The sequence below is a fragment of the Podarcis tiliguerta genome (genome assembly GCF_965153285.1).
Source record: "Podarcis tiliguerta genome assembly, chromosome: 1".
Lineage (NCBI taxonomy): Eukaryota > Metazoa > Chordata > Lepidosauria > Squamata > Lacertidae > Podarcis > Podarcis tiliguerta.
The window spans coordinates 67,684,943-67,708,918 of NC_139534.1; the positions used below are offsets into that span (position 1 = coordinate 67,684,943).

Sequence of the window (23,976 nt, forward strand, 5' to 3'; positions counted from 1 at the left end):
CCCATAGCCAAGGCGGAGGGGAAAGCAATATTCACACCTGTGCAATGCCACCAGCAGCAATCACAACTGATGCAATTACTTTGGCTGCTATCTAGGAATCATGCATATCTTTTATTCCTTAGACCATTTTTATTGAGTAGCTGCTTCAAGATGACTAAAAACAAAGGAGCAAAATCCATATACACTACAGCTTTGTCTGTGGAAATAAATGGCAGGAAAAGCAGGAAATTGGTATTATCTGGGAGGCATTTACAGCTGCCTTTTCCAACCTAGTGTCCTTTCAGATTTTTGGACTACAACTCCTATCAGCCCCAGCCAGTATGGCCAATGGTCACGGACAATAGGAGTTGTAGTTCAAAACATCTGGAGGGCATCAGTTCAGGAAAGGCTGGTTTAGTGGTTAAATAAAGCCTGGCCTGGAAGAATTGCCTTAGGCTTAGGGCCTAGAACTTGGCACAACTGAAGCAGAGGCTGTTGGAGACTGACACCAAAGAAAGCAATGAAGTCAGGTTAGGAAAGCCTACATCCCAAAGCAGGATATGGCTAACAAGGAGTGATTGCTGTTGGGTGGGGATATGGCTTCTGCTCACTTAAGGAAGATAGCATTTATCCCCACTGCAGTTGGTACTACGTCCTTTCATTTTGGACTGACTGCAACATAGATTATCAATATTTACCTTTGCAATGAGTTACATTTGTTGATCCATCATAATCAGTGGTTGTGTTTCCAGGGCATGAAATGCAGTAATTCTGTCCAAACTCAGGCTGGTATGTTCCAACAGCACAGCGGATACAACGATGTGTTGTAGTGTTGTAGAAATGACCAGGTGAGCACTGCACTGTAGAAGAAGGTGAAAAAGCAACATGCTACAATAGCTTTGGTAAGCTGTGACATTATTAACTGCAGCCATTCCACTGAATGACATTTCATCCAAGACTAATTTTCTGCACAGAAAAACTGCGTACATCTGACATGCACACTGCCACAGATGAAGAATGTATATGCTAATTTCACTTGGGAGTTCACACTGTGGGCATCTATCACTTAGCAGGAAGTTTCAGTGCATGTTGAATCTGGCAAAATAAATATGTATTCACCACACAAGAAGGTATATGTGTGGGGTATGCATGCAATTCCTTTAAGAAAGTGAAGTCCATATAGGTAGGGCAGGGTTGGAGAACCTACAGCCTTGACTAAAGGTAAAGGTAAAGGGACCCCTGACCATTAGGTCCAGTCGTGGCCAACTCTGGGGTTGTGGCGCTCATCTCACTTTATTGGCCGAGGGGGCCAGCGTCCAGCTTCTGGGTCATGTGGCCAGCATGACTAAGCCGCTTCTGGCAAACCAGAGCAGCGCACGGAAATGCCATTTACCTTCCCACCAGAGCGGTACCTATTTATCTACTTGCACTTTGACGTGCTTTCGAACTGCTAGGTTGGCAGGAGCAGGGACCGAGCAATGGGAGCTCACCCTGTCACGGGGATTCGAACCGCCGACCTTCTGATCAGCAAGTCCTAGGCTCTGTGGTTTAACCCACAGTGCCACCCACGTCCCACACAGCCTTAACTACAACTCCCCTAATTCCTTCCCATTGTTCATGCTGGCTAAGGGTGCTGGGAGGTGGAGTCCCAACATCTGGACAGTGTCGGGTTTCCCACTCTTGATATAGGAAAAAGTCCTGAGGATTAGTCTATCCTGCTTGAATATATTCTTTCCAATTAGTCCCTGCCCTATGTATGAATGGAAAAGGGAGGAGTTGCCTCCAGCATGCTTTGAGTGATTTCCAGCTGCTCAGCCCCACTCAGCCCTTGCCTCAGAGCTTATCAGCGGCTCTGCTGCTTATCAGAGCGAGGCCTGAAGGTGATACCAAGGTCTAGGGCAGGAAATGTCACCTGCTTTGCACAGTGGCAGCATCGCAGCCAATGAGGTTATCTAAGACACGGCTATTACCACCATGGCGACACCATGTTCCTCCTGACACTGGATGTGAATGTGAGTTTTATTATGAGAATGAGCACTTCTTTTGGCTATTAAACAAGATCAGTATTCTAAGTAAATGAATAGACTAGATCTCCAACTTTAATATTTGCAGTTGAAAGGAATGCTTTCACCCTTAAAAGGTGGAAATGAAAAGTCTGGTTGCCTATGTTCCTCGTGCATCCGTGGTTCTTACCTTTAGTCTCACAATTCTGAAACACTGTTGCACCAGTAAGTTTTGTCATCAAACCTCCACCACAGGTAAAACAAGATGTTCGACCTGGCTCAGGCTGATATGTCCCCAAAGGACATGCAAGACAAGGCTTAAATCCATCAACTGAGTATTCACCTGGTGAGCACTGTCCTGTGGGAGAGAGGAGAGAATATACATTACTGTAAGCCAGAGTCCACGGCTCCCTTGACCAACTGCATTCTTTCTGTGGTACCCTGTGGGGCTCAGGAGCCCAGTTATGTCACCTCTTGCCTGCAGAGCTGGCAGCCTCTCACCCTTTTTTGAACACCCTTATGGATTGTTCCCTCAGCCTCCTCTCCTTGGGAGTCCTCTGGGCAGCTGCAGCTGCACCCCCCAGTCTCTGAGCTGCCCTCTCAAGAGAGGTGACTTCTCCTACTGCCCCACAGGGCCCTGGGTAGCACCCCCTGGTCAGCCCCAGAGGCACCATTCACCTAGGGAGCTTGTAGCCAAGGCCGCTGCAGCAAACAACTGTGCAAGCCTTTGGGATGCAGAAATGCAAGAGGGCATCAGAGGAGGGATGGAAGGAAAGAAAGAGGGACAGAGGCCAGTGTTGGTCGCAGCACCCCTGACCATTCAAGGCACCCCAGGGTGCCACAGCACATTGGTTGAAAACCACTGCTATAAGCCATGAATTTTTTGGCAAGCCTATAATATACTGGAGCCTCAGTTGGTGGAAAGTCCTATTGCCAAGATAGAAAATGTTAGTTATTAAAAATCTGAACTAAATGCAGTTCAAAATAAAAATAGGAACTTGCAGCTAAATAGGTGTCATCATCTGGCCACTGACATGCATCCAATTCTGAGTTACCTAATCCTGGAACTAGAAATCAGCAGTTGCCATTCTTTTACATTGTAGATCCATAGCTAATTCTTGTATTTCTTTTTAGAAAGTACTAATAACTTTATGATGTTCCATTAAGGCAAAATCCAAATCCACTTAACTGACTACGTTGTGAATTTATCCTTCCAGAAATGGAAAGTCCAAATGCAAAGAGAAAATGCAGGGTTTTCATGATAGTTGAAAAGCCTCCTTTTAGAGTCTGTAAAGCACACTTCTGAACTAGACTGGCATTACTAATCAAAGTATTAGAAATGCCTTCACTTTACCATGGGTACAGCACCCACATACAGAGGAATTCTGTCAGGCAAAATAGAACCCAGTGACCCCTCTCTCCTCCCCACCTGCACCCAGGCACCAGAACAGGCTACTATGAGGAATAGGACCTCTTCATGTACCTTTCATATCCCCATGCAACGTACCTTTCAGACAAAGTCATGGAATGTCTAATAAGCCATGTAGAAAAAAATTAGGTGCAGGCCCTATCACTGAGCCTTTAGCATTATCTCCTCCATTCCTAAACTGCTTTGGTACCGATATACTATACAGACCGAGCTAACCTACTGGAACTGATTATATACACATATCCATCCTCTGCAGCTTCTTTATGTAAATCTCCAAGCAATATGTCTTCCAAACTTGCAGCAAGCTGATTGCCATGGCAGGCCAAATGATTAAAACTGTTCTGCAAGACATGGGATTACTGCTGCAGCTGTTTGGCTAAGCTGTGAAGTTCTGTCCTTTTAAAGAGCTGGTAAAACTAAGGCTGTTAGTTTTGGTTTATAGCTCTGATAAATCACTTCAATGAATGGTTGTTTTTGTTAGGGGGGGGTTAAATTGGCCCTGGCATCATTTCAAGTTATTTAAGTTTGCAGCAAATAAGGCATTAACTGGTCATGATCAGGGATGAGGAATTTTGTTTACAGCTAATGAACTGAGTTTAATAGGGAGTGCCGCCTTGGCTTCTGAATAAAGAAGAAGCATGGAGCTGTATGCGCTTAATGCACCAAGGGAGAAAGAAAATTGCATGCTTAAATACTGACCCGTAGGTCATGACATCAAAAACCCATTTTTTTTCCTCCAACACTTTTTCTTTTGAGGTTGTAAATATAGCCAATGCATGTTACATACAAGTTTGAATGCTACAGAGCTGTTAAAATGTGAACTATCTAATGGATATGGATTTCTTCTTTTGTTCTGTGATGAGAGTTTTAAGACGTGCCACCTCAGCTACCAATATCCATTTGCTCTATCAATAAAGAGGCAAACTACATTATCCTAAAACATCATATTGTAGAAAATTTCTGGAGACTACTATACAGTGGTACCTCGGGTTAAGAACTTAATTCATTCTGGACGTCTGTTCTTAACCTGAAACTGTTCTTAACCTGAAGCACCACTTTAGCTAATGGGGCCTCCCGCAGCTGCTGCGCCGCCACTGCGCGATTGCTGTTCTCATCCTGAAGCAAAGTTCTTAACCCAAGGTACTATTTCTGGGTTAGCGGAGTCTGTAACCTGAAGCATATGTAACCTGAAGTGTATGTAACCTGAGGTACCACTGTACTTTAGAGTAGAGAACTTCATGACTGACCGCATCTCCTTGCCATAAACTCCCAGGAGCACAGAAATTTAGAATGCCAGAGAAACATTTTAAACAAGCCTTCCTTTTTCTTATTAATAATAATTGGTGAATGACCTTTTTATTCATAATATATTAAGCATATATAAGCACAAGAAAAGTATATAAATAAAAATACAGAATTTATCACTACTGTAGCTCTTCAAATATTTATGCTAAACATTTTTCCCAACAGAAGGAAGCGCCTTCTCAAAACCAAATTCATGTTTGTGATCCTTCTATATAAAAGGATGCAGTTTTATTTATACAAAGGAATTCTGAGCTCCCTTAATATAATAGAGCTTGCTCATTTCCCCCTAAGTGCAACATTCCAGATTCTTATTAACCAACTTTTGACAACTTTTGACATCAGACACAGTTTGATCTTTTCCAGAGTCTGGGCGTGCCACAATTAAATTCTGAATATATTTTTTCTTCCTGACTGCTCCCTGGATATTTCCTAAAAGCAGAACTTCAGGGGAATTTGGTAATGCAAATCTTGCCATTGTAGAAATAATGTAAGAAAATCAGTAATTATCTTAGGAGAGCTGAGAGCTCTTACAGGATCCCCTCTCTATTATATTTTATATTCCTCTACATTGACTCATATGTGTTAAGGTATGACAAAGAATCATAGATGTGGGAGGAAACTGAAAGGTAATTTCTGCCAATGCAGGAAATCTGCTACTATAGCATCCTTAGTTAGCTACACTTTAAAACCATGTTGACATAAATGTATAAACTGTATAGGAGAATATTTTATCATTGCCCACAGTTCTAAAAGTCTGGCAAAAAAAGGAGATAAAAAGTGAAAGGTCTTATTCCTCTTAGTAAACTACATTTTCCAGATACAGAATGTTGCACAGATTATAGTGTCTGAAGTATCATAAAACAGTTGACAAATTTAGATTAATGGAAAAAGTGTTATGGCCAGCACGGGTCATCTTCCTTCCACCTAAGACTGTTCCTTAGTTTTCCTTTATTTCCACTTTCCCCCAAACTGGTGCAAGAATCTGATACTAAACTGATCAAAGAAGCACATGGCAAGGATGTACTGGAAGCTGGCATCTTTACCTCTCTTCAGGCTGCATTCCATAGAAATTCCATGTTATCTCCAGATGCATCAGTGCAGACAATACTGGGAAGGCGAGTACAGTAATGAAATGTACCTACACCTCAACACCCATATACATATTGATCGCTGTCTACTCCAAACCTGCATACACATGCAGTGCAGACACTGTCCAAACCAATGTAAACATGGCATGTGAGAAAAGAAGGCTGAACTAATGGGTGCTTTCAAATCATACCAAGGAGGAAGAAGCAATAGCGTTCATGACTCTGTAAAGTGCAACATCCTCACCTCCACATTCAGATATACTGTGAGCTCCAGCTGTTTTTTGGTTTCCGGGATTCTGTGGGTTTGGGCAAGGTTCACAAGTTATTTGGCCTTCATTGTCTTGGTAAGTTCCATTCGGACATAGAATGCAGCTTTCTTGCTCCCCATCGTAGTATGTTCCAACACTGCAGCTAGCTGAGAAGAGAAGAGAAACTGTCAGCAACAATGAATCGGTGATCATCTTCTATGGGATGTGTGGAAATGGGGATACCAGGAGGCAGAGAATTGAGTCCCATTATTTTTTACTTTGGGATGTTTCTTTCATGCTGTGTGCCTCATGGTCATATTTAGGGTCAGGAAGTAAATTTTCTGTCTGGTCACATACAGGGGAAGGCTTCTACTTTCCCTATAGATAGAAAAATTGACCCTCAAGTAAAGGCTTGATCATCTGTTCTGTTCCATCTACAGAAACACAAATGGATTGTCCTGCTTTGTGAGGGGTTGGCTTACATGGACTTTAAGTCTTTTTGCTCTCTGATTGTGGCAGAACCATAGGTCAGTGAAAATGCTTCAAGTTAAATAACTGGTAACAGGACTGATTGATAAGCTCCTCTTCTCTGGGATAATTATAGCATAGAATACTTGGCTAACCAGACTACTGAAGTATAAGGCAACTGTTTAATTTCACTTCAGTGAAAGGAAGTAGAGTAACCCTCTCTTGCCAAAATCAGTGGGATTTCAAAGTTCTTTGACTAACTATCCACAGCTACTGTCTGGGCTTTTGCATATTTAATAGTTTGAACAGAAGCAGCAGAAACAATCTCTCATTGGTATGTTTGGGAAAGAGACCTAAAACTGTTTGTTTGTTTATATTATTAGCACCCCGCCCATCTCCTTGTCTTACTCCTCCCCGCCCCTCAAAATAAGGACTATATATTTCTGACCATTCTTTGCAGAGTTATGTATCCTATCAGAGGACTGGTTCCCAGTCAGATAGTCCTTACTAGTTCTTTCCATGGCTGTAAAATATAACCCTTTCCATCTCCATCCTATTAAAAGAGACCCTTATGTAGCATTCATTAGAATGGCCACACTATAAATGAGCTAAGTCTTTTCAGAAATATTTAAGGTCAATGCTTGCTTGTGAAACGTTATCCTCTATGATGTGTCCAGTTCCCTGAAAATCAAAGGGTGGATGTGTCAGTGTGCACATTTCTAAAGCTACTGAAGCACAACTGATCACTCTGTATGGAGCAAAAACTGAAATTAAAATGTCGCCGCAGCCTTAAATTCTTCTGTACAAATATTAGTTTAAAAATTAAGCTGCAAAGTTTTAGTCCCACAGAATAAAGCACAAGGTGTGCCACACAGTACAAAAAAAGTCTGTTTTCACAACAAAGAGCAACGACTTGGAAATAATGGCACTACATCAAGGATTCAGCAAGCTTTCTTTGCCTGCTTTTTATTTCCCCACAACCTGCTTGTTTTCCTTCAAATGAGCTGAAGAACCATTTGCCTTCAGCAGGATTCATTCCTATAACCACTGTCTTTGTTTGTCTTCAGTGACCATTAAAATCCTATTCTTAATCACTGCAACTCTTTGAAAAAGTGAAAGCTATTCTGATGCAAAAGAAAGAGGGGGAGAAAGGCAACTCCAGGGAGCCAGGAATAGTAGTTATAAGGACATTTAAAGGCTCTTTCACTCTATTCAATACTTTTGGCCTTTAAGATTTTGATGCCATGGACAAACTCTATAGTGTCTCCATGATGGAAAAAGGTGAGCCTCATAAAAGAGGTCGTGATCCACAACTAACTGTTCCCCTAAGAGCCATGCCCTGACTTTATAAGAAAAACACAAAAACCAGATGGAAACTTATTTCTAAGCAGCCCTCTGTATTGTTTTAGGATCTTTTTGTGTTGGTGTTTATTGGTTCACAAGCTGTGGTCATATGGGTAAATTATGCGCATTAGGAGTTAGGCCTTGAGTCTATTATTCCTTAAGCAGCAGGTTGGCAGAATAGCCAGCTATTTATCTCTGGTTTGGAAAATTTATTCCCCTCTCCCCCAGCACCTCTTTCAAGATCTTTTCATTTGAAAGGAAAGAAAGTTGCAAGATGTTGGGAATCAGATACACGGAAAAAAACAGCAGGGGGGGGGATTTCTAAACAGAAAGTTCTTTGTGTCACTTTTTCTTCTTTTAAGGAAAAATAAGACTGAGCCACAGTGAAAGTTAATGTTCTTTTGGTGAAGTGTCACTTTATATGCTTACAGTACAACAAAGACTGACTGAAAGACGCGTTTGTGCCCCGTAACAGAATTTTTTAAAAATCAGCGCTGATGATGGAAGTTAAAATCAAACAACATTAAAATGCAAACACTGAAAACACCATCCTAACAACATCATAATATAGATAATAAAACCTAAAATAACAGCATCAGATTTACTAAACATGTGAAGTCTGCTTCACATGCCTATACTTGCAACAGTTAACAACTTACTGTGTGAAGGGGAGATTCGTTTATGAATATAGAGAGGGTAAAAACTGGGAAACACTTGCCCTTCTAAATTTATGGAGTTCAGAAGGATACAAATACAGCCAATTCACAAGGTTTATTAGCCCTCATGCAGCCAGCCCACTGGATGCCACAGCTGAGCATTACAGAAATGAAAAGGAAAGAGTCACCCTGAGTCTTGTGCTCACACACTTCCCCTGCCATCTCCCCCGCAATTGGCCGCAATGAGGACTTTAGCAGAACTTATTCTCACTTTCCACTAATCCTCACTTGTCATGTTGCACAAATCAGAGATTGTGGTTTAATATATGACTCATGGTTTAAAGATGGCTTGCTCTGAAACTGACTAGAATTTGCAGTTTGAAAAGTTTCTGATCCATACATAAGGTCATATGAGGTTTTATGGAAAGCGAAGTTAAACACTGTTGAAGCTCACCTCTCAGCTGTGCAGGAAGGGAAAAAAAGAGGAAGGTAGAAATGTGCGAGCCCAAGACTCATGGTGGCGTCTTCCTGCTAATGCCCGTAAAGCTAAATCATGGTTTCTTTTTCCTGTCTCCACCCCACTTGGGTTATCTGTACCCACAGCCAATCAAAGTGAGGTTTCCCCGCTCAGCACTTTGCGAGACGCTCCACTCTGGGGGAATTCCACTGCACTGTATCACCAGACTCTGGTCTTTCTTAGCTTTCTGTCACTGTTACATACGCGTTAGATCAATGCTTCTGATCACATCTGTGCTCACCACATTTGCTGCCCACATGCCTTTGACCCAGGCCACAGACTTCTTGTGTTTCCAGCACCCTGGCAGATTTTCTGGCCACATCATGATTCACACCAGACAGGCGAATATGGAATTGTTCTTTATTGATCACCTTCCGCAACGTTCTAATTGCTTTACGAAGTCTTTTCTCAGTCCTCTTACGTGCACAGCTCAGATTGCATGTTTCTAGAAAGGTACAGGTGGTCGCGATCAAGAGCAGAAAGCACTAAAGTGCAACAATACTAGATTCAAAAGAGTTGTCAGTGCAATAATGATAGACTGTATTAACTACGGCAATACATTATTCTGTGTTAAACTTTTCAATATACCCAAAACAGACAGCAATTAAATGGTGAACATCTAGTGATAGTAGCTTTCTGACCATAGGGGAAATGAATATTAAAGCTTTAAAACAGGAGATACTTTTTTCTTTTTGCATGAAGGTGAAAGTGAAAGAGAGAGAAATCAAGGAACAAACTGCAACAAAGCTCCCTCAAACCCATAATCTTTCAATTGTATTGTGGGTTCCTTTCCAACCAACCTGTCACCTCCTTTTGGTTTGTTTCAAGCTCAAAGTCTGCAGATATAAACATTTCTCTAGCTGCCTTCAAGCTGCTGAGGTCTCCAAGAGTTCTCTTGCCAGAACTGCACGTCAGATTTACATAGTAGAAGTTCTTCTCCATTACTGAATTATGTTTCTCTGTGTGAAGAAAATTAAAGGAAGCAAGAGACATCTATGCTGTAGGGCCTTTCTAAGGCTTGATAAATGTTGCCGAGAAAATGGTTATGGGCTGTATGATTCATTCCAGATGCTAACAAACGACAAGCAACTGCACTCGATGGTGTATGGTACAGTCTGGTATTTGGACACATTTTCTATTTTATTAGACTAAAACCAGTGCCGAGGTCTTATTGCTGCCCAAATTAGTTTATTGAAAATTAGCTCCATTGTTCCTTTTACACACTTAAACCAGCTATGACAAAGCTCTACACCATTAAAAGTTCAAACTTGGACTGCCAGAACCTCAGTCAGTTTGCTACTAGGAAGATTTGTATGGCTATAGTTCTAAACATTTGCTCACATATTGCGTTTGTGTTACGAATGAAAGGAAACGTATCCAGGTGGCCCTAGGCTTGTGATTAGGTACCGTGTCTGGGAGTCCAGACATTTCCTGTGTCACTTGTCAGCAAACTAATCCAGGAAAAATTAACAGTGGCACCTCAAACATGGGCTGAGCTGTGTACCCCTGCATCAACAAGAAATCAAGTCAGTCAAGATGTATTCAACACTTTTCCTGGTGATGCACATACATAATCACTAGCCTTTGGGACAGATTCCATTTAGACTGCCCATATGTCCCCCTTCCCCCTTAATTGCCCTGTTAACATAACTTGATAGGTAATCTGAAGTTCTCCAGCCATGGTTCTTTAAGCTGTAATGCTTTCTAATCTTTAAGCCTTCCCCATTACACACCTGATGTACAAGCACACATTCTGACTGCAAAGGTTCCTGTCTATTTTGCACTCTTGCCACGGCCCCCATTCTCTTTCGTCTTGGACTCAAAAGTCCATATCTTCACCTGACCAATATTGGTCAGGGCAGCCTTGCTCCAACCCAGTTACTGACATTAACACTGTACCATCCCTCACGCAGCCTTGCCTATGACTGGCTACAGAAATTATTGTAGACTATCAAACTATAGAAAAATTATCTTAAACTCCTCTCATTGGATTCTTCTGCAGCTGAAGCTATTTTCAAACTCGGATCACCTTAGGCTATACATGTGTTCAGTTCCATGATGGGTGTTGGCTCCATATCCCACCTGGCACCTAACAATGGGTTATTAGGTGAGGAGGTCTGAAGCACCACATAGCAGCAGAAGTGAAAGGAGGCCTGGACCTGTCCTATGGCCCTACCGTTGGACAGAGTGGTTGCAGGGAAGCAGAATAATAGTGTTCTGACTAATCATGTATCTATAGTGCATGATCATGACCAAATATTACCAAGGTCCTTCAAAAAGTAACTACAACTACACATCACACACCATTGGGAGCCTCTGGCATTTACTGATCTACAAAATTAACCCGCTTTAATCACGCATATTCATCCATACCTGGTATTATATGATGAAGGGCATCTTGAAACATCTTACTCTTTCTCAAGTTACATTTTCCTTCATTAAATTTAAAGGTTACGCTTGTCCTGATGGTAGAAAGATCTTCAGGAAGAAACATTAAAATTGTTACTTTCCTATGCAAGGACGTAAAACCAAGCAGGTAACTCAAGTGGCTTTCAAACACTGCATCATCAACACTTTGAAAATAAAAAGTGACCACCTGCTTCTCTCTCCAAGAGAAAGAGCCTTTCACATAAAGTGAAAGCAAAGCAATAAGCAGTTTGTGGAATGCTCTTCCCATGGAAGCTCACCAGGTGCCTTCATTATACATTGTTAGGCACCAGGGGAAAATGTTCCTCTTCAACCAGGCCTTTGGTCCTTTTAAAAGTGTTTGGGGGTTTCTTTCTTTTTTTCTTTGTTTTTATTATGTATTTTGTGTTTTTATTTTGTATTTTTATGCTGCAAACTGCCCTGAAATCTTCAGATGAAGGATATTTTAAAACTTAATAAACAAAGACAAAATTTGCAATTCATCTGCTCCACTAATGCCATATGAATACTATTCCTGGCAACTGGTAGACTGTATAGCAGCATACCTAATGCATTTAAAAGCAGAACCATCCCTTCTACTTCTTATTTTCATGTGTGAATGCTGTTGCTTTTGGATCCAAAGCCTACACAAATGAGGGATGTATCACCAGGCTTGGGGAAAATCCCAAAGTTTGCAGAACTACAAAAAAACTTTAGGGGAGAACTATGGGTTATGTTGGGGTGGGAAAACAGCTTAACAAGGACTGAGTGTGCTTAATGGCCATGGGATGCTAATTGACAAGTGGAGCATGGAGAACAGAAAATGGTAGCAATGACAATCCTGTAGGACTGAATAGGAACACGTTTTGTTAAAGGTGCCACTTGTGAACTCTGCCTTACACTGAGCCACACTAATGATCCACCTAGACCAGCATTGTGCGTCCTGAGCACAAGTCACTGCCAAAGACTGCTCTCCAAACCCTGCTAACCTGAGATGATTTTACAAGAGATACCTATGAATGAAGCTGAGATCTTCCCCTCTGCCACTGAACTATGCACTGTCTTCAAGAATCTACAAAAGGCTACACTAGTTTGGTTGCCCTTTTTAACAAAACAGCAGCACAAAACTTGGGTTGCAACATTAATTCAGTTAATTGATTAAAAACCTTAGGATCAGTTTTAAAAAGTGCCCCCGATTAACCGGGAAGCAGATTTTTTTTTTTTCAAAAAATTGCCAATAAAAGTACTTGCAGAATCCAAGGTTGGCAGTGCCATCTTAAAAAGCACCTCCCTTTTTCTTCCTCACAAGGAAATGCCTCTTCTATGATAGTACCTGCTACAATAAAGGGAGTATTTTCTTCATAACTGTTTTATTCAGATGCAAATTTAGGCAGATTAGTAAATTAATTGACCACAATTTCTTTAATTAAGCAGAACCCTTAAAAGATATAAACCAGCCCAAGCCCAACATGGAAAAATATATAGCAGATAATTTACCTAGAGCAGTTGACTCACTGGCATTTTGTTTTTTTTTCTTAAGTGGAGAAGGGCTGCCACATTTTATATTGTAGGAATCTTCAAGGCCTAAGAGACAGATCATAAAGCTATACAATAAAACAGAAACACATACTAGAATACTACTGAAATATATTCCTGGAAGCTCAGCCCAGTTTCTGAATAGACTCTCAAGCTTACAGTACTAAGGCACAAGTGACGCATCACTAAGTCTAGAACGCATATTTATTTATTTTGAATATTTTGTCTGCCAAGTGATTTTCACAAGGGAAATCTGGTATAAATTCATGTAGCAGGAGATGAATACTACAGAATGTGCATATGGATAGTGGCATATGATTTAATGAATATTTCCAGAAATTTTTAGGGTTTCTATTCTTTTACTTAGAAATAACAACAACAATATAATCACTGTGTTCTGCATGACTTACCAGAGGTCAGATGAATGTCAGAGGGGCAGATTAAAAAACACCTATTGCTTCCATCAGTCTTAATGCAGTGCAGAGATATTTTGGGTAAACTGACATCAGGCATGGACCTTTCTATAGGGCAAAATACAGATACACACAGGAGAAGAAAACTAATATGGTTCTAAAATGCAAATGTGAAGCTATGCATGGCACAAAATCAATATTGACAAAGGAGGAAGGCACAAACAGTATATATACATTTCCTCTTTTCTATAAAATACTGAATTTTTTTTTTTTTTTTAATGCAGGCAACCGCAAAAGGAAAAACAGCCCAGATTAAAAGCACAGGAAAGAAAGCATCAAAGACCTGAAAGTATCTCCTGTTTTGTTTTGTTTTGTTTTTAAGCCAGCTTTGACAGACAGCCATGATGGCCAGTTAGAAACAAAATAGTACTGCAGGCTGAAGACATACAATAGATTTTTCAGAGGACTGGCTGCAATTTGAAAGATGGATCACTGCTCTTAGTATCACACTTTCACCTCATGGTAAGCAGATTCTAAAGATATTTGACTGCTTCAGAAACCTGGTTCACCAGATGCAACGGTGAGATAAAAGAAACATGGATGTATGATAAGAGAAGTGCACTTTCTTTCAGATCACTTCCAGCTCTTAAAAAGTACTGTCTGTCTTTGGCCGTGATAATGCAGATCCACACTGCTGTGAGCAATGGATCATTGTTACCAAAATTGCTTCAAATGTGTAGGAAACCAAAGTTGCAAAAACCATTGGGGGCTCTTGAATCTTACCAACACAGTCCTTTTTGTTCCAGTGTAATTTGTGGCCAGCATCACAGTGGCATTCATAATCCCCCAGTGTGTTTACGCAGGTATGTTGGCAGCCACCATTGTTGATGCTACACTCATTGACATCTATGGCAGAATGGGGCGGAGGGAGAGAGACATTTAACCAAAAAATTAGTGCAGTTCCTACTGTGCTCAGCATAGAGTAGCACATGCAAAACTACTGCTGGGTACAATAATACATTCACTATGCTGGGGGTAGCCAATGTGGCACCTGCCAGATGTTGCTGGATTCCAGCTCCACCCATATCCCTGACCATTGGCTATGTTGGCTGGGAGATGGAGTCCAACAAAATCTGGAGGGCACAAGTTGGCTACTGCTGGACTATGGTATATATAGAAAGTGTGGCAAGATCTCTCTCTCTCTCTCTCTCTCTCTCTCTCTCTCTCTCACACACACACACACACACACACACTTAATTGTAAGCTTGTAAAATTCAATAGAATTTTGGGCCAAATAAGTGAGCTTAGTTCTGAAGCATAGGGAACCTAAATATGTATATATTTTATTTTATTAATCACCCTTTCTTCTAAGAGCCCAGGGCATAAGAACCCAGGATGCATAGCACAAGATAAACAACAAAATACATTACTAAATAAAATGCATACAGAACTAAAGTATTACAAAATAACAAATGTCAAAACCCAGACTCACGATTTGTCTTGCTCTAGATAAACCACAAGCCGCAACCAATATTTCTTATTGGCTTAGAGCGGGTGCTTTGACTGGAGCAAACCAGAAGTCTCGGTTTGGACAACATGCTAAGCCAAACCATGACTTAACTCACAGCAGAAGAGCCAGAGGTGGAGTAAAGTGTCACGGTTTGGTTTAATGTTATGTCGGGATCAAAATAAAATGACTTGAAGGCCCAGGCTTTCCCCACAGGAACATTGTAAAACCATAAGAGACTGTAAATGACTTACTTAGCTTGTCAAAGCTACGTCTACGTATTTCAGTTAGAAAAAACTAAATTACAAACATAATCTGTTTTTTGAAACCTTTTTGAATTAGGGCTAGCCTTGGAGGTAGCTACTGTGCATAATACCTGCTGAAACCTATGGGCGTTTTGCAGGCAGCCATTCTGCAAAACCTCTCTCTTAGTACCCAAGTGTGGAATGCAGCTGTTTGTTCTAATAGACATAGTTGCTTTCCAGTAAAAGTGAGAAGGAAAAGTTACTTCAGCAAAAGTATGATAAATACACAGTTAGTAGTTTTCTGCTTCAAACTGACCAAAAAGGAGAAAGGCAAACATCTGAAAAATCTGCACCACTGGGTTTAAAACCCACATTTCCAATTGATGTTAAAGATAGCACAAGCAATAAGCATGCCAGCAAGAACTTTATATATACACTCACCTCCACAATGTGTGAAGCCATAGAGTGTGTATCCTTTGTTGCAAGTACACTCAAAAGTGCCTGGATGATTGATGCATATATGGTCACATGTTCTTTCAAATGTACATTCATCAATGTCTGCAATTTTTAAAGGGACACTTCATTATTTCACTTTATGATTAGGAGACATTTATATATTAGGATGAAAAGAAAAGTACTGGATTTTTTGGAAAAAGTACTGGATTTTAAAACACCATGAGGCAGTTAGTATATCAAATGTGGCAAACCAAAGAGTAGAACTGCTGTTCGAGTGAATTCTTATGCTTTTTTAGACCACTGAAAACATTTTGTTATAAGGTAGTTGAGACCAGGCAAAGAGGAAACAATATTTATCAAGCAATACTTAACTTTCCTTCTTTTTCCTACTGACTTAACAACGGTATAAAACATTGGTCTACTGATTAAAATGCCACTGACAGCAGAATAATAAAGTGGTTCTTTGTATCTCTGGGCAGGCAAAATATAGTAAGTCGATAGCCAGCAGGTATTTTCTAAAAATAGAGGTGTTGGAACTTGAGGTTCTTTAGAAACTTTCCCTAGCCAACCAACCTTCCTAATAATCCAAGCAGGGAGGAGACAGCAGGGAAAGAGGGTGCAGTTGCTCAGAGGAAAATAAAAAAGTAGTATTTTTTGCATTGCAAGGGCCAAACTAAACATTACACACTGATGCCTGTAACATCATTCTGATTGCCCTTTAAAAGGTGGGAAAGACAGTTTGGAGGCAGGTGTGGGGAGGTGAGAATGAAATAGCTGTAAGGCTGTGCCTTTTCTCACCTGCTATTTCCACTCTCCACATTGCCTCTTAAAACAGCTCCTTGCTCCAACACAGATTTTAATAAATATTTTCTTGAATTTAAAAAGGAGGCCACTGCTCTGGAGGAAATTTGGAAAAATGGGCAAGGAAGGTGGTAAGCACCCCCTCCCCTACCAGTTCTGTAATCCCAACCACCCCCTAGAAGTGGCTCTTCCCATTTTTAATAGGGCAATCGGCATCCATACATTTTTTGTGGAATGCCTTGGTTTATCCAGAATACACCATCTTGTTGGTACTTAATACAACTGCTATATGACATTTAATACTGAAATCATTGTTCTAGAAATAACAGGACGTGGGTGGTGCTGTGGTCTAAATCACTGAGCCTCATGGGCTTGCCAATCATAAGGTCGGCAGTTCAAATATGTGCAACGGGGTGAGCTCCTGTTGCTCTGTCCCAGCTCCTGACAACCGAGCAGTTCGAAAAAGCATACTAGAGTGAGTAGATAAATAGGTACCATTGTGGCAGGAAGGTAAATGGTGTTTCCATGCACTCTGACACTCCTCATGGTGTCCCATTGTGCCAGAAGTGGTTTAGTCATGCTGGCCACTAGACCCAGAAAGCTGTCTGTGGACAAACGCCAGCTCCCTCAGCCTGAAGAGAAATGAGTCCTGCACTCCATAGTGCAATTCGACTGGACTTAACCATCCAGGGACTCTTTACCTTTTTACCTTACCTTTTACATTTTCTAGAAATAACCCAGCCATATAGAGGCCAGAAGGTGAACATTGTACATAGACAACACCCAGATGGAGGTTGAGATCAGGGATTAAAAGGTAAGTAATTGGTAGAAAAATTAATAATAGGTAGGTGCACAAAATACTGTATTCAGCTAGCACTTGTGTAGGTTTTTAAACTGTTAACATATTATTATTTTTCTTAGAAAAAAATAGCCTACTTCAAACACAAATTTGAATAGTAGCACAATTTTAATTAAATAATGAGCTAACTACTGATCGTTCCAGCAAGAATGTGGTTGGTAAACAGATTAGGTGGAAAGATGAGAGACTTAATACTAACACAAACTGTATTCAAATGTTACTTTCACGTGAACTCTCATAAATTCTACATTTCCTATTTGTCGTGCTACATCTGATCTTAAAAAAAAACAACAATAAAAAGATAAAGAACAGTGGATTGAGTTTTGGGTTCTTGGTAATCAGTTCTGCTTTGCAGAAGTCATTGTCAATGATGGCTTCATAAATGGTTGTCTAGAAAAATGGATTAATGCACCTACTAAAGCTGACAGAAGCTGAGTCATGAAATAAATTCAACTCCAGAACATTATTTCTGGAATTCATTAGCACCTCATTACTACCTACATGCTCAAACTGTTCCAAACATATTTATATTTTTATTGCTTGCCCCTGCACATACCTTGACAAGACTTTTCATCAGTTAATAATTTATAGCCTTTTTTGCAGCTGCAATCAAAACTACCAATGGTGTTTCTGCAAAAGTGATCACATCCACCGTTACTGGCCTGACATTCATCAATATCTGTAAATAAAGAAACAAAGGATACAAAGCTTGATTTCCTTTTCTTGACAGATCCCCCAAAAAAGGTATATACTGTAAATATTAACCATTTTCTGAGTGCTCCTCCCATCTCCTTATACAGCAACCATTAGATTCTCTATCTTTTTTTAAAAAAAATACCCTGCTAGGCCACAAGGATTCTAGTTTCAAGTAATTATGTAACATTTTAATATTTAAATTATATAACATTTAGGAAACATCTGAAGGCAGCCCCGTATAGGGAAGCTTTAATATTTTATTATGCTTTTATATATGCTGGAAGCTGCCCAGAGTGGCTGCGGCAACCCAGTCAGATGGGCGGGTACAAATAATAAATTGTTGTTGTTGTTGTTTAAAAATAGTTTTAAAAGTACTATCACGCTGGGCTTAAGTCAGATTCCCACTGATTGCCACTGTGTGCATGAACACAATAAAGTAATAAAATAAATTTATTAAAGGTTCCTATGAGGCCAGAATACACAGCTACAAAGGAGGCTGCCTGTGACAATTCTCAGTGATTTACTGTTCTGGTCTATCAGCCCCAGGCACGGCTGGGCAGCTCTGCTGAATTAGGTATGGCAGGATCATTTTATGACTCCTGGGGCACAGAGGAAGCAGATTTATCTGTCCTCAAGAGGAGGTGCTCAAAGAACCAGTGACACATGCAGAAACAAGAGGTTAAGGGGAACTAAAAAAAACCTTGCATGTTGTTTTGTGACATATTGGTTTGCCTGATAAATATAGTGTCGTAAATTAAATGATGGAAGGTGGGTAGTTCATTCTTACACATTCTTCTTGCAACCCATTTTGGTTCTACATGAACAGAAGAAAAGTCAGAAAATGTGATGTACATGCCGAAGATCCCTCAGCCAATTGCCAATTCTGGGTTATGTTTACTATGTATTTTAGATCTGTGTGTCTCCCTGTATGAACACCCTAAACACCCATGTCTAACTGTTTGAAAGTGGAGACTAAAGGACCATATGCAAATTACAGCTGAGCGTCCCATTTCAATTTTTTTGCTTGTTTTCTTAGTAATTTACAAGTGGCAAGGTTTTCATTGGGATGCTGCAAAAGCAGCAATTTCTATATGCACATTGCAAAAAAAAAAAAAAAAAAAAAAGGTCTAAACTCTACCTTTGCATGTCTTCCCATCAAACTGAAGGGTAAATCCAAGAGGACAGCTGCAATGAACACCTGTTGAGGTGTCTTTACAAGTGCGATCACAGCCACCATTATTTACTGCACATGTTTCTAAGGAAAGGAAATAAAATCTGGCATTTGCAGAAGGAAAAACTAAAAGAGAATTTAAAAGCAGCATGTGGTATTTGATCTTTTCCAGGTGAATTAATTCCATTCTAACTTGCCAATTTTAAATTAAGATATGGACAACTCTGTTACATAAAACTTAAATTATAGCTTCAAAAAATTTTAGCAGAAGATGTGACAACTGTAGCCAAATGTAAAGAAGGGGGAAAGCAAAGCCATGCTCATTGGCTCAACCCCATCTGCTGGGTGCCTGTTGCTAGTCCTGCCATCCTCCACATTTTGGAGGGCAAAGGACTGCAGTAGGGAACCTACTATGCTCATGTCAGGCACTTTGTAATTTAGACTCCTGATTGGGCAATGGGAGATATTACAGGGAGGGCAGGGCCAGGGAGCTGATCCTGCTCTTCACTTCACGTGTTGGTAACTATGTGAAGGCATGATGCCTGCATAAGATCCTGTGGGGTAGACAACTAACTACATTCACCCAAAGGATAAAGACTCAGGCTTCATGTTTCCATGACAGAAGGTGCACCCTGTTCACTCAAATGTAAAAGAGCACTCTAAGTCACGTGAAGGTGAATGGATGTATCAAAGAAGTGGGTGTGCTTAACCACATTATCCTCAGCAGGCCACAGTTTTTTGGGGAGCAAATTAAGAGAAAGAACATGCCTTAATTAGGAAAATAACATTTTAAGGTCTTTAAATTAAGACAGGGATTCTCATATCCTACAGAACAGATGAATAGGCTTGAAATTTAAATTAATGTGAATTAACTCAATTCCTGGTCTTTGTGCAGAACTGCAGCTATGGCCCAAAATATGGCTATTCCTCCCCCTGAGGCAGACTAGCAGACCGGAAAGTGGAATGGATTCAAATCACAGTCTTAGGACTGGATCCTCTGCATCTTTACAAAGTCTCCTTGTCTGGGACACTACCTGAAGCACAATATTTGAAGGCAAGTCCTATTTTATTTCAAGAGAATTTCATTTTAATCAAGGGTGCTTGATCATTCCCCATTGTACATGATTTCTACATGCTTGGCCACATGACACGACTGGGGGGAAATTCTCTCTCAAGTTGCCTATAACCTCCTTTCATAAAGATAAGATTGAATTCTATATGCTACTACAGATTTCAAACTTAGCGCAAGTAGGAAAGGTATAATCCCCTGTGCAAATGCATAAGTGCATTTGCATGAATCTGTGAGATACTTGACAAAGGGAAAGAACATGATATATGGTTCAACGGAATATTGAACTGTCTTGCCAAGAATTTCCCATGCTAAACTGTACCAGCATGAAAGCAGGCAAAATTCCCATTGACTTTACTCAGTAGAATGGGTAAAAGTGTTTCCTGATGCTGAAAATAATCATATAAGCTACAACACTTAAAACTGGGGAAATGGTATTTCACAAAGGAAGGTTTGGTAAGTTATCAGTGTCAACTATCAGACTAGAACACTTCTTACCCATGAGCAGTCGCCGTTTCACCCGCTTGTCTACATCAGCTCCCGCTGTTGCATTGTTTTCAGAGAGCTCAGTTGTAGCCTCCTCTCTCTCTTTAAAAGCGAAAGAAAAGTAGTATCATAATTGGTCCTACATGCAGTAGGTCCTACATTTTGGTTCAGAAAAGAATCTCCACCATTTCTTCCAACTCATGGGTAACTTTGAGCGGTGTTTGCTTGAATCATATGTCAACATACAGGAGTCCAATTCACAATGGCCGTGTTCAAGTATAAAGCCTGCCATTAACTATTGCTAGGTAAATTCATTTGTGCAAGCAGCCTCAATATGCTCACTTCACCTGTCCCTTTCTCCCAATGGGAAATGGCATGGCTGGCTTAAAAGTGCTTGTGGTGTTTTTCTCCCAAACAAACCATTATAGGAAGCCAGGATGAACTTGAAATCCTAATGTAGAAAGACATGTGTGATCGGATAGGTATCATCATCATGACTTGGTGGGATGAGATGCAAAGCTGGAATATAGCAACTGAAGAGTATACCTTGTTCAAAATGAGTAACACTTTTTAAAAAAGAATATTTCCACATGTAATACTTAAAAGTATCTTTTGAGTCTCTCTCCTTCCATTCGACTCGCATTGAGATTATTGTTAATGCAGAACTGAATGCAGAAGAGCAATGAGATGTACAGTCTAGCCAGTGCACAATTTACATCTTTGTCACAAAGTGGTTTAGGTAAGGTAATTTTCTAAGGAAAGGTCTGTAGCTCAAGGACAGAGTGTCTGTTTTGCCCAGAGAACGTCTCAGGTTCAATCCCAGGCATCGCCAGCAAGGAAGGTCCCCTGCCTGAAACTCTGGAGAGCTGCTGGCAGTCAGTGCAAGCAATACTGAGCAGGTTGGACCAATGATCTGACTTAGTTGAAAGAAGCTTCTTATGTTATGCAAACACCAATGAAAACACCAGTAAAGCCAATGAAAACTCTGCAATTGCTACTGAGAAATATTTTAAAGGAAAACAAAACGGACAAAATATAACTCCAGCAAAGTTCTTTTCAAAATGGGAGTCTGGAGGATCAATATATATATATATTTATTTTGAACAGACCTCCTTTCCTTCCAAAACCAACCATTCAAAGTTGCCTAATCAGATGTGGGCATGTTTCTCACTTTGAAAGGTACAATTTAACCAGCCAGCCATTTTTGAGCAAAATACACAGAGATGGCTAAAGGCTGCTGTCATACATATTTCGTATAACTGAAAAGAATTCAAGTGCTTACATACCAAGGCAAGTTTTTCCATTGGAATGCAGCATGTATTCTGGATGACATCCACAAACAGGTCCATCATCAGCATCTTCACATGTATGCTGGCAACCACCATTCCCATGGTTGCAAGTCACTAAAAAGAAGACATAAAACTGAGCTTCAGAAGCATTTGCAAAGCCTATGGAAATCTGCAGCTCAGGGAGACTGTATCTTGAATATTATATCTTTGCCCTCCATGCATTTGGCATGCCTATGAACTATTTTATCCAGGTTTTCATCTGTTGTGTATGTACTTTGACACAATTACCAAACCAAAGTTAATTATAACCACGAGCAACAAACAAATTATACACTCATTGACATGCCTGCTTTTAACTGACTTAACAATTTAAATTAATTTAACGAAATTAAATTAATTATACTATACTAGTCTTACATTTAAATTGTTTTTATTTAAATAGTTCATAATTGATGAAGCAATTTAAATCAATTAAATGAAATTAAATTAATTATACTAGTCTTACATTTTAACTGATTTCATTTAAATGGTTCATAATTGATGAACCAGTGAAAAACAACTATCACGCTAATTCAGTAGGTGATATTTCTAGGAATATTTGATCCAAGAATAGTAGTTTAACACAGCTAAATAGCATGGGCAACTAATTATCTATCAGAAGTTCACCTTAAAAACTGTGTATCTGAATTCAAAGCTGAACACAGGTAGCTCCTAATTTTATATCTGGCAAAAATCCATTGCCAGAAGGCAGCTCTGATCAAGAGCTAGTCAAAACTCAACACTAACTTCTTGTCAGTGATAAAATATTGCAGTACATTAAAGACTATGAGAATTTTGGTGCCATGGTCTGCTGCAGAAAGAACTTCGTTGGATGCACCTTAAATCTGTTCTTTCTTTAAAAGTGCCTCAAGGAGCTCTGCTATTTTTGCAGTAACAGACCATAGAACACCCCAAGAACAGCCCACAGTTTCCCTAGGAGCCAGGAAGTAGGTGGGCTAGAAAAGTCTTCAGGGAGTGAGAGAACCAAGCAAAAACAAAGGATAGAGAAAGAGGACCAGCAGTGTATGTGGGTGACTGTGAATTATTGTGCTTCCTTCCAGCTTTATCTGCTTATAGGATGTTCTTGGGGTGGGAGAGTAGGCTGGGCTTAAGAATTTCCAACAGGCAGAACCAGGCTACTGTCTTGTGGTGAGCCTGGCTGTAAAGTAGATACTGTTCTAGGAATTGCTATTAATTAAAAGAGCCATTTCATCACAACCTCTGAAATGATGTTTTTGTACAATGGCATTTTGAATATCTACCAGTTTAATACCTTGTCCCACCAAACTGAATTTTAGATAGCATCATGCTTGCAAACGAAGCCTCACATTAACTAACAGCTACAAGAATGCCATAATTCTACTTGTTCGCCTTGAGAAACCGTAAGTAAGTGTAGAATGTTGCATACAAATGCAGCCTCTCTGGTTTCTGGCCAGTTCAAATCCAGGTCTGCATTCGCAGGCCACTCCTCCTTTCGGTGCTTCTTTGCAGATATGGGCACAGCCATGATTTTTATTCATGCAGCTCATACCTTCTGCAAAAACAAGAAGAGGATGCATCAGTGTTCTTTGTGACTTTAAATGCAGATGACACATTCTAGACAAAAACTGTTTAAATAGGTGACACATTCTAGATGTGAACTATTTAAATAAGTGCCAGGTGGCCTTGAAACAATCTATCATATTCAAACAAAGAATCCTGAATATTTGTACAGCGCCTTAATATGCAACACCACCACTTAATATTTTTCTCTATGTGATGTGCTAGATAACACAGGGTAACACTCCCCCTGAAGACACAAGTTTGCAGTTTGGGTGTGCTTCTGCACACAGCCCTGAGCATGAATGCCTAGCTCTCTGAAGTTAAAGCTAGTGCACCAGTTGATCCCATCCCTTGAGTTGTCTGATATGGCCTCAGTGACACATGCCTTAATTACCGGTACATCCCATTTGGATTACTGTAATGG

General features: G+C 40.2%; 2 protein-coding genes across 6 annotated transcripts in view; both read right to left on the reverse strand.

Annotated features, from left to right (window-relative positions):
* DENND5A (DENN domain containing 5A) overlaps positions 1–23,976 on the reverse strand; it is a 609,609-nt gene that overhangs the window by 500,509 nt on the left and 85,124 nt on the right. The gene's annotated exons all lie outside the window — the stretch shown is intronic.
* SCUBE2 (signal peptide, CUB domain and EGF like domain containing 2) overlaps positions 1–23,976 on the reverse strand; it is a 50,342-nt gene that overhangs the window by 7,495 nt on the left and 18,871 nt on the right. For 2 of the 5 annotated variants that reach the window (XM_083401730.1, XM_083401732.1), the window contains exons 5-19: positions 23,419–23,544; positions 21,969–22,085; positions 20,695–20,784; positions 19,095–19,211; positions 17,817–17,939; positions 15,586–15,702; positions 14,176–14,298; positions 13,390–13,500; positions 12,941–13,027; positions 11,411–11,515; positions 9,838–9,996; positions 9,279–9,482; positions 6,049–6,219; positions 2,173–2,340; positions 678–839 (exon numbers count right to left, since the gene is read on the reverse strand). In XM_083401730.1, the coding sequence (XP_083257856.1) occupies positions 678–839; positions 2,173–2,340; positions 6,049–6,219; positions 9,279–9,482; positions 9,838–9,996; positions 11,411–11,515; positions 12,941–13,027; positions 13,390–13,500; positions 14,176–14,298; positions 15,586–15,702; positions 17,817–17,939; positions 19,095–19,211; positions 20,695–20,784; positions 21,969–22,085; positions 23,419–23,544 (1,980 nt within the window). The remainder of the gene's footprint in view (positions 1–677; positions 840–2,172; positions 2,341–6,048; positions 6,220–9,278; positions 9,483–9,837; positions 9,997–11,410; positions 11,516–12,940; positions 13,028–13,389; positions 13,501–14,175; positions 14,299–15,585; positions 15,703–17,816; positions 17,940–19,094; positions 19,212–20,694; positions 20,785–21,968; positions 22,086–23,418; positions 23,545–23,976) is intronic. The other 3 variants (XM_083401731.1, XM_083401733.1, XM_083401734.1) reach the window with 3 other exon arrangements.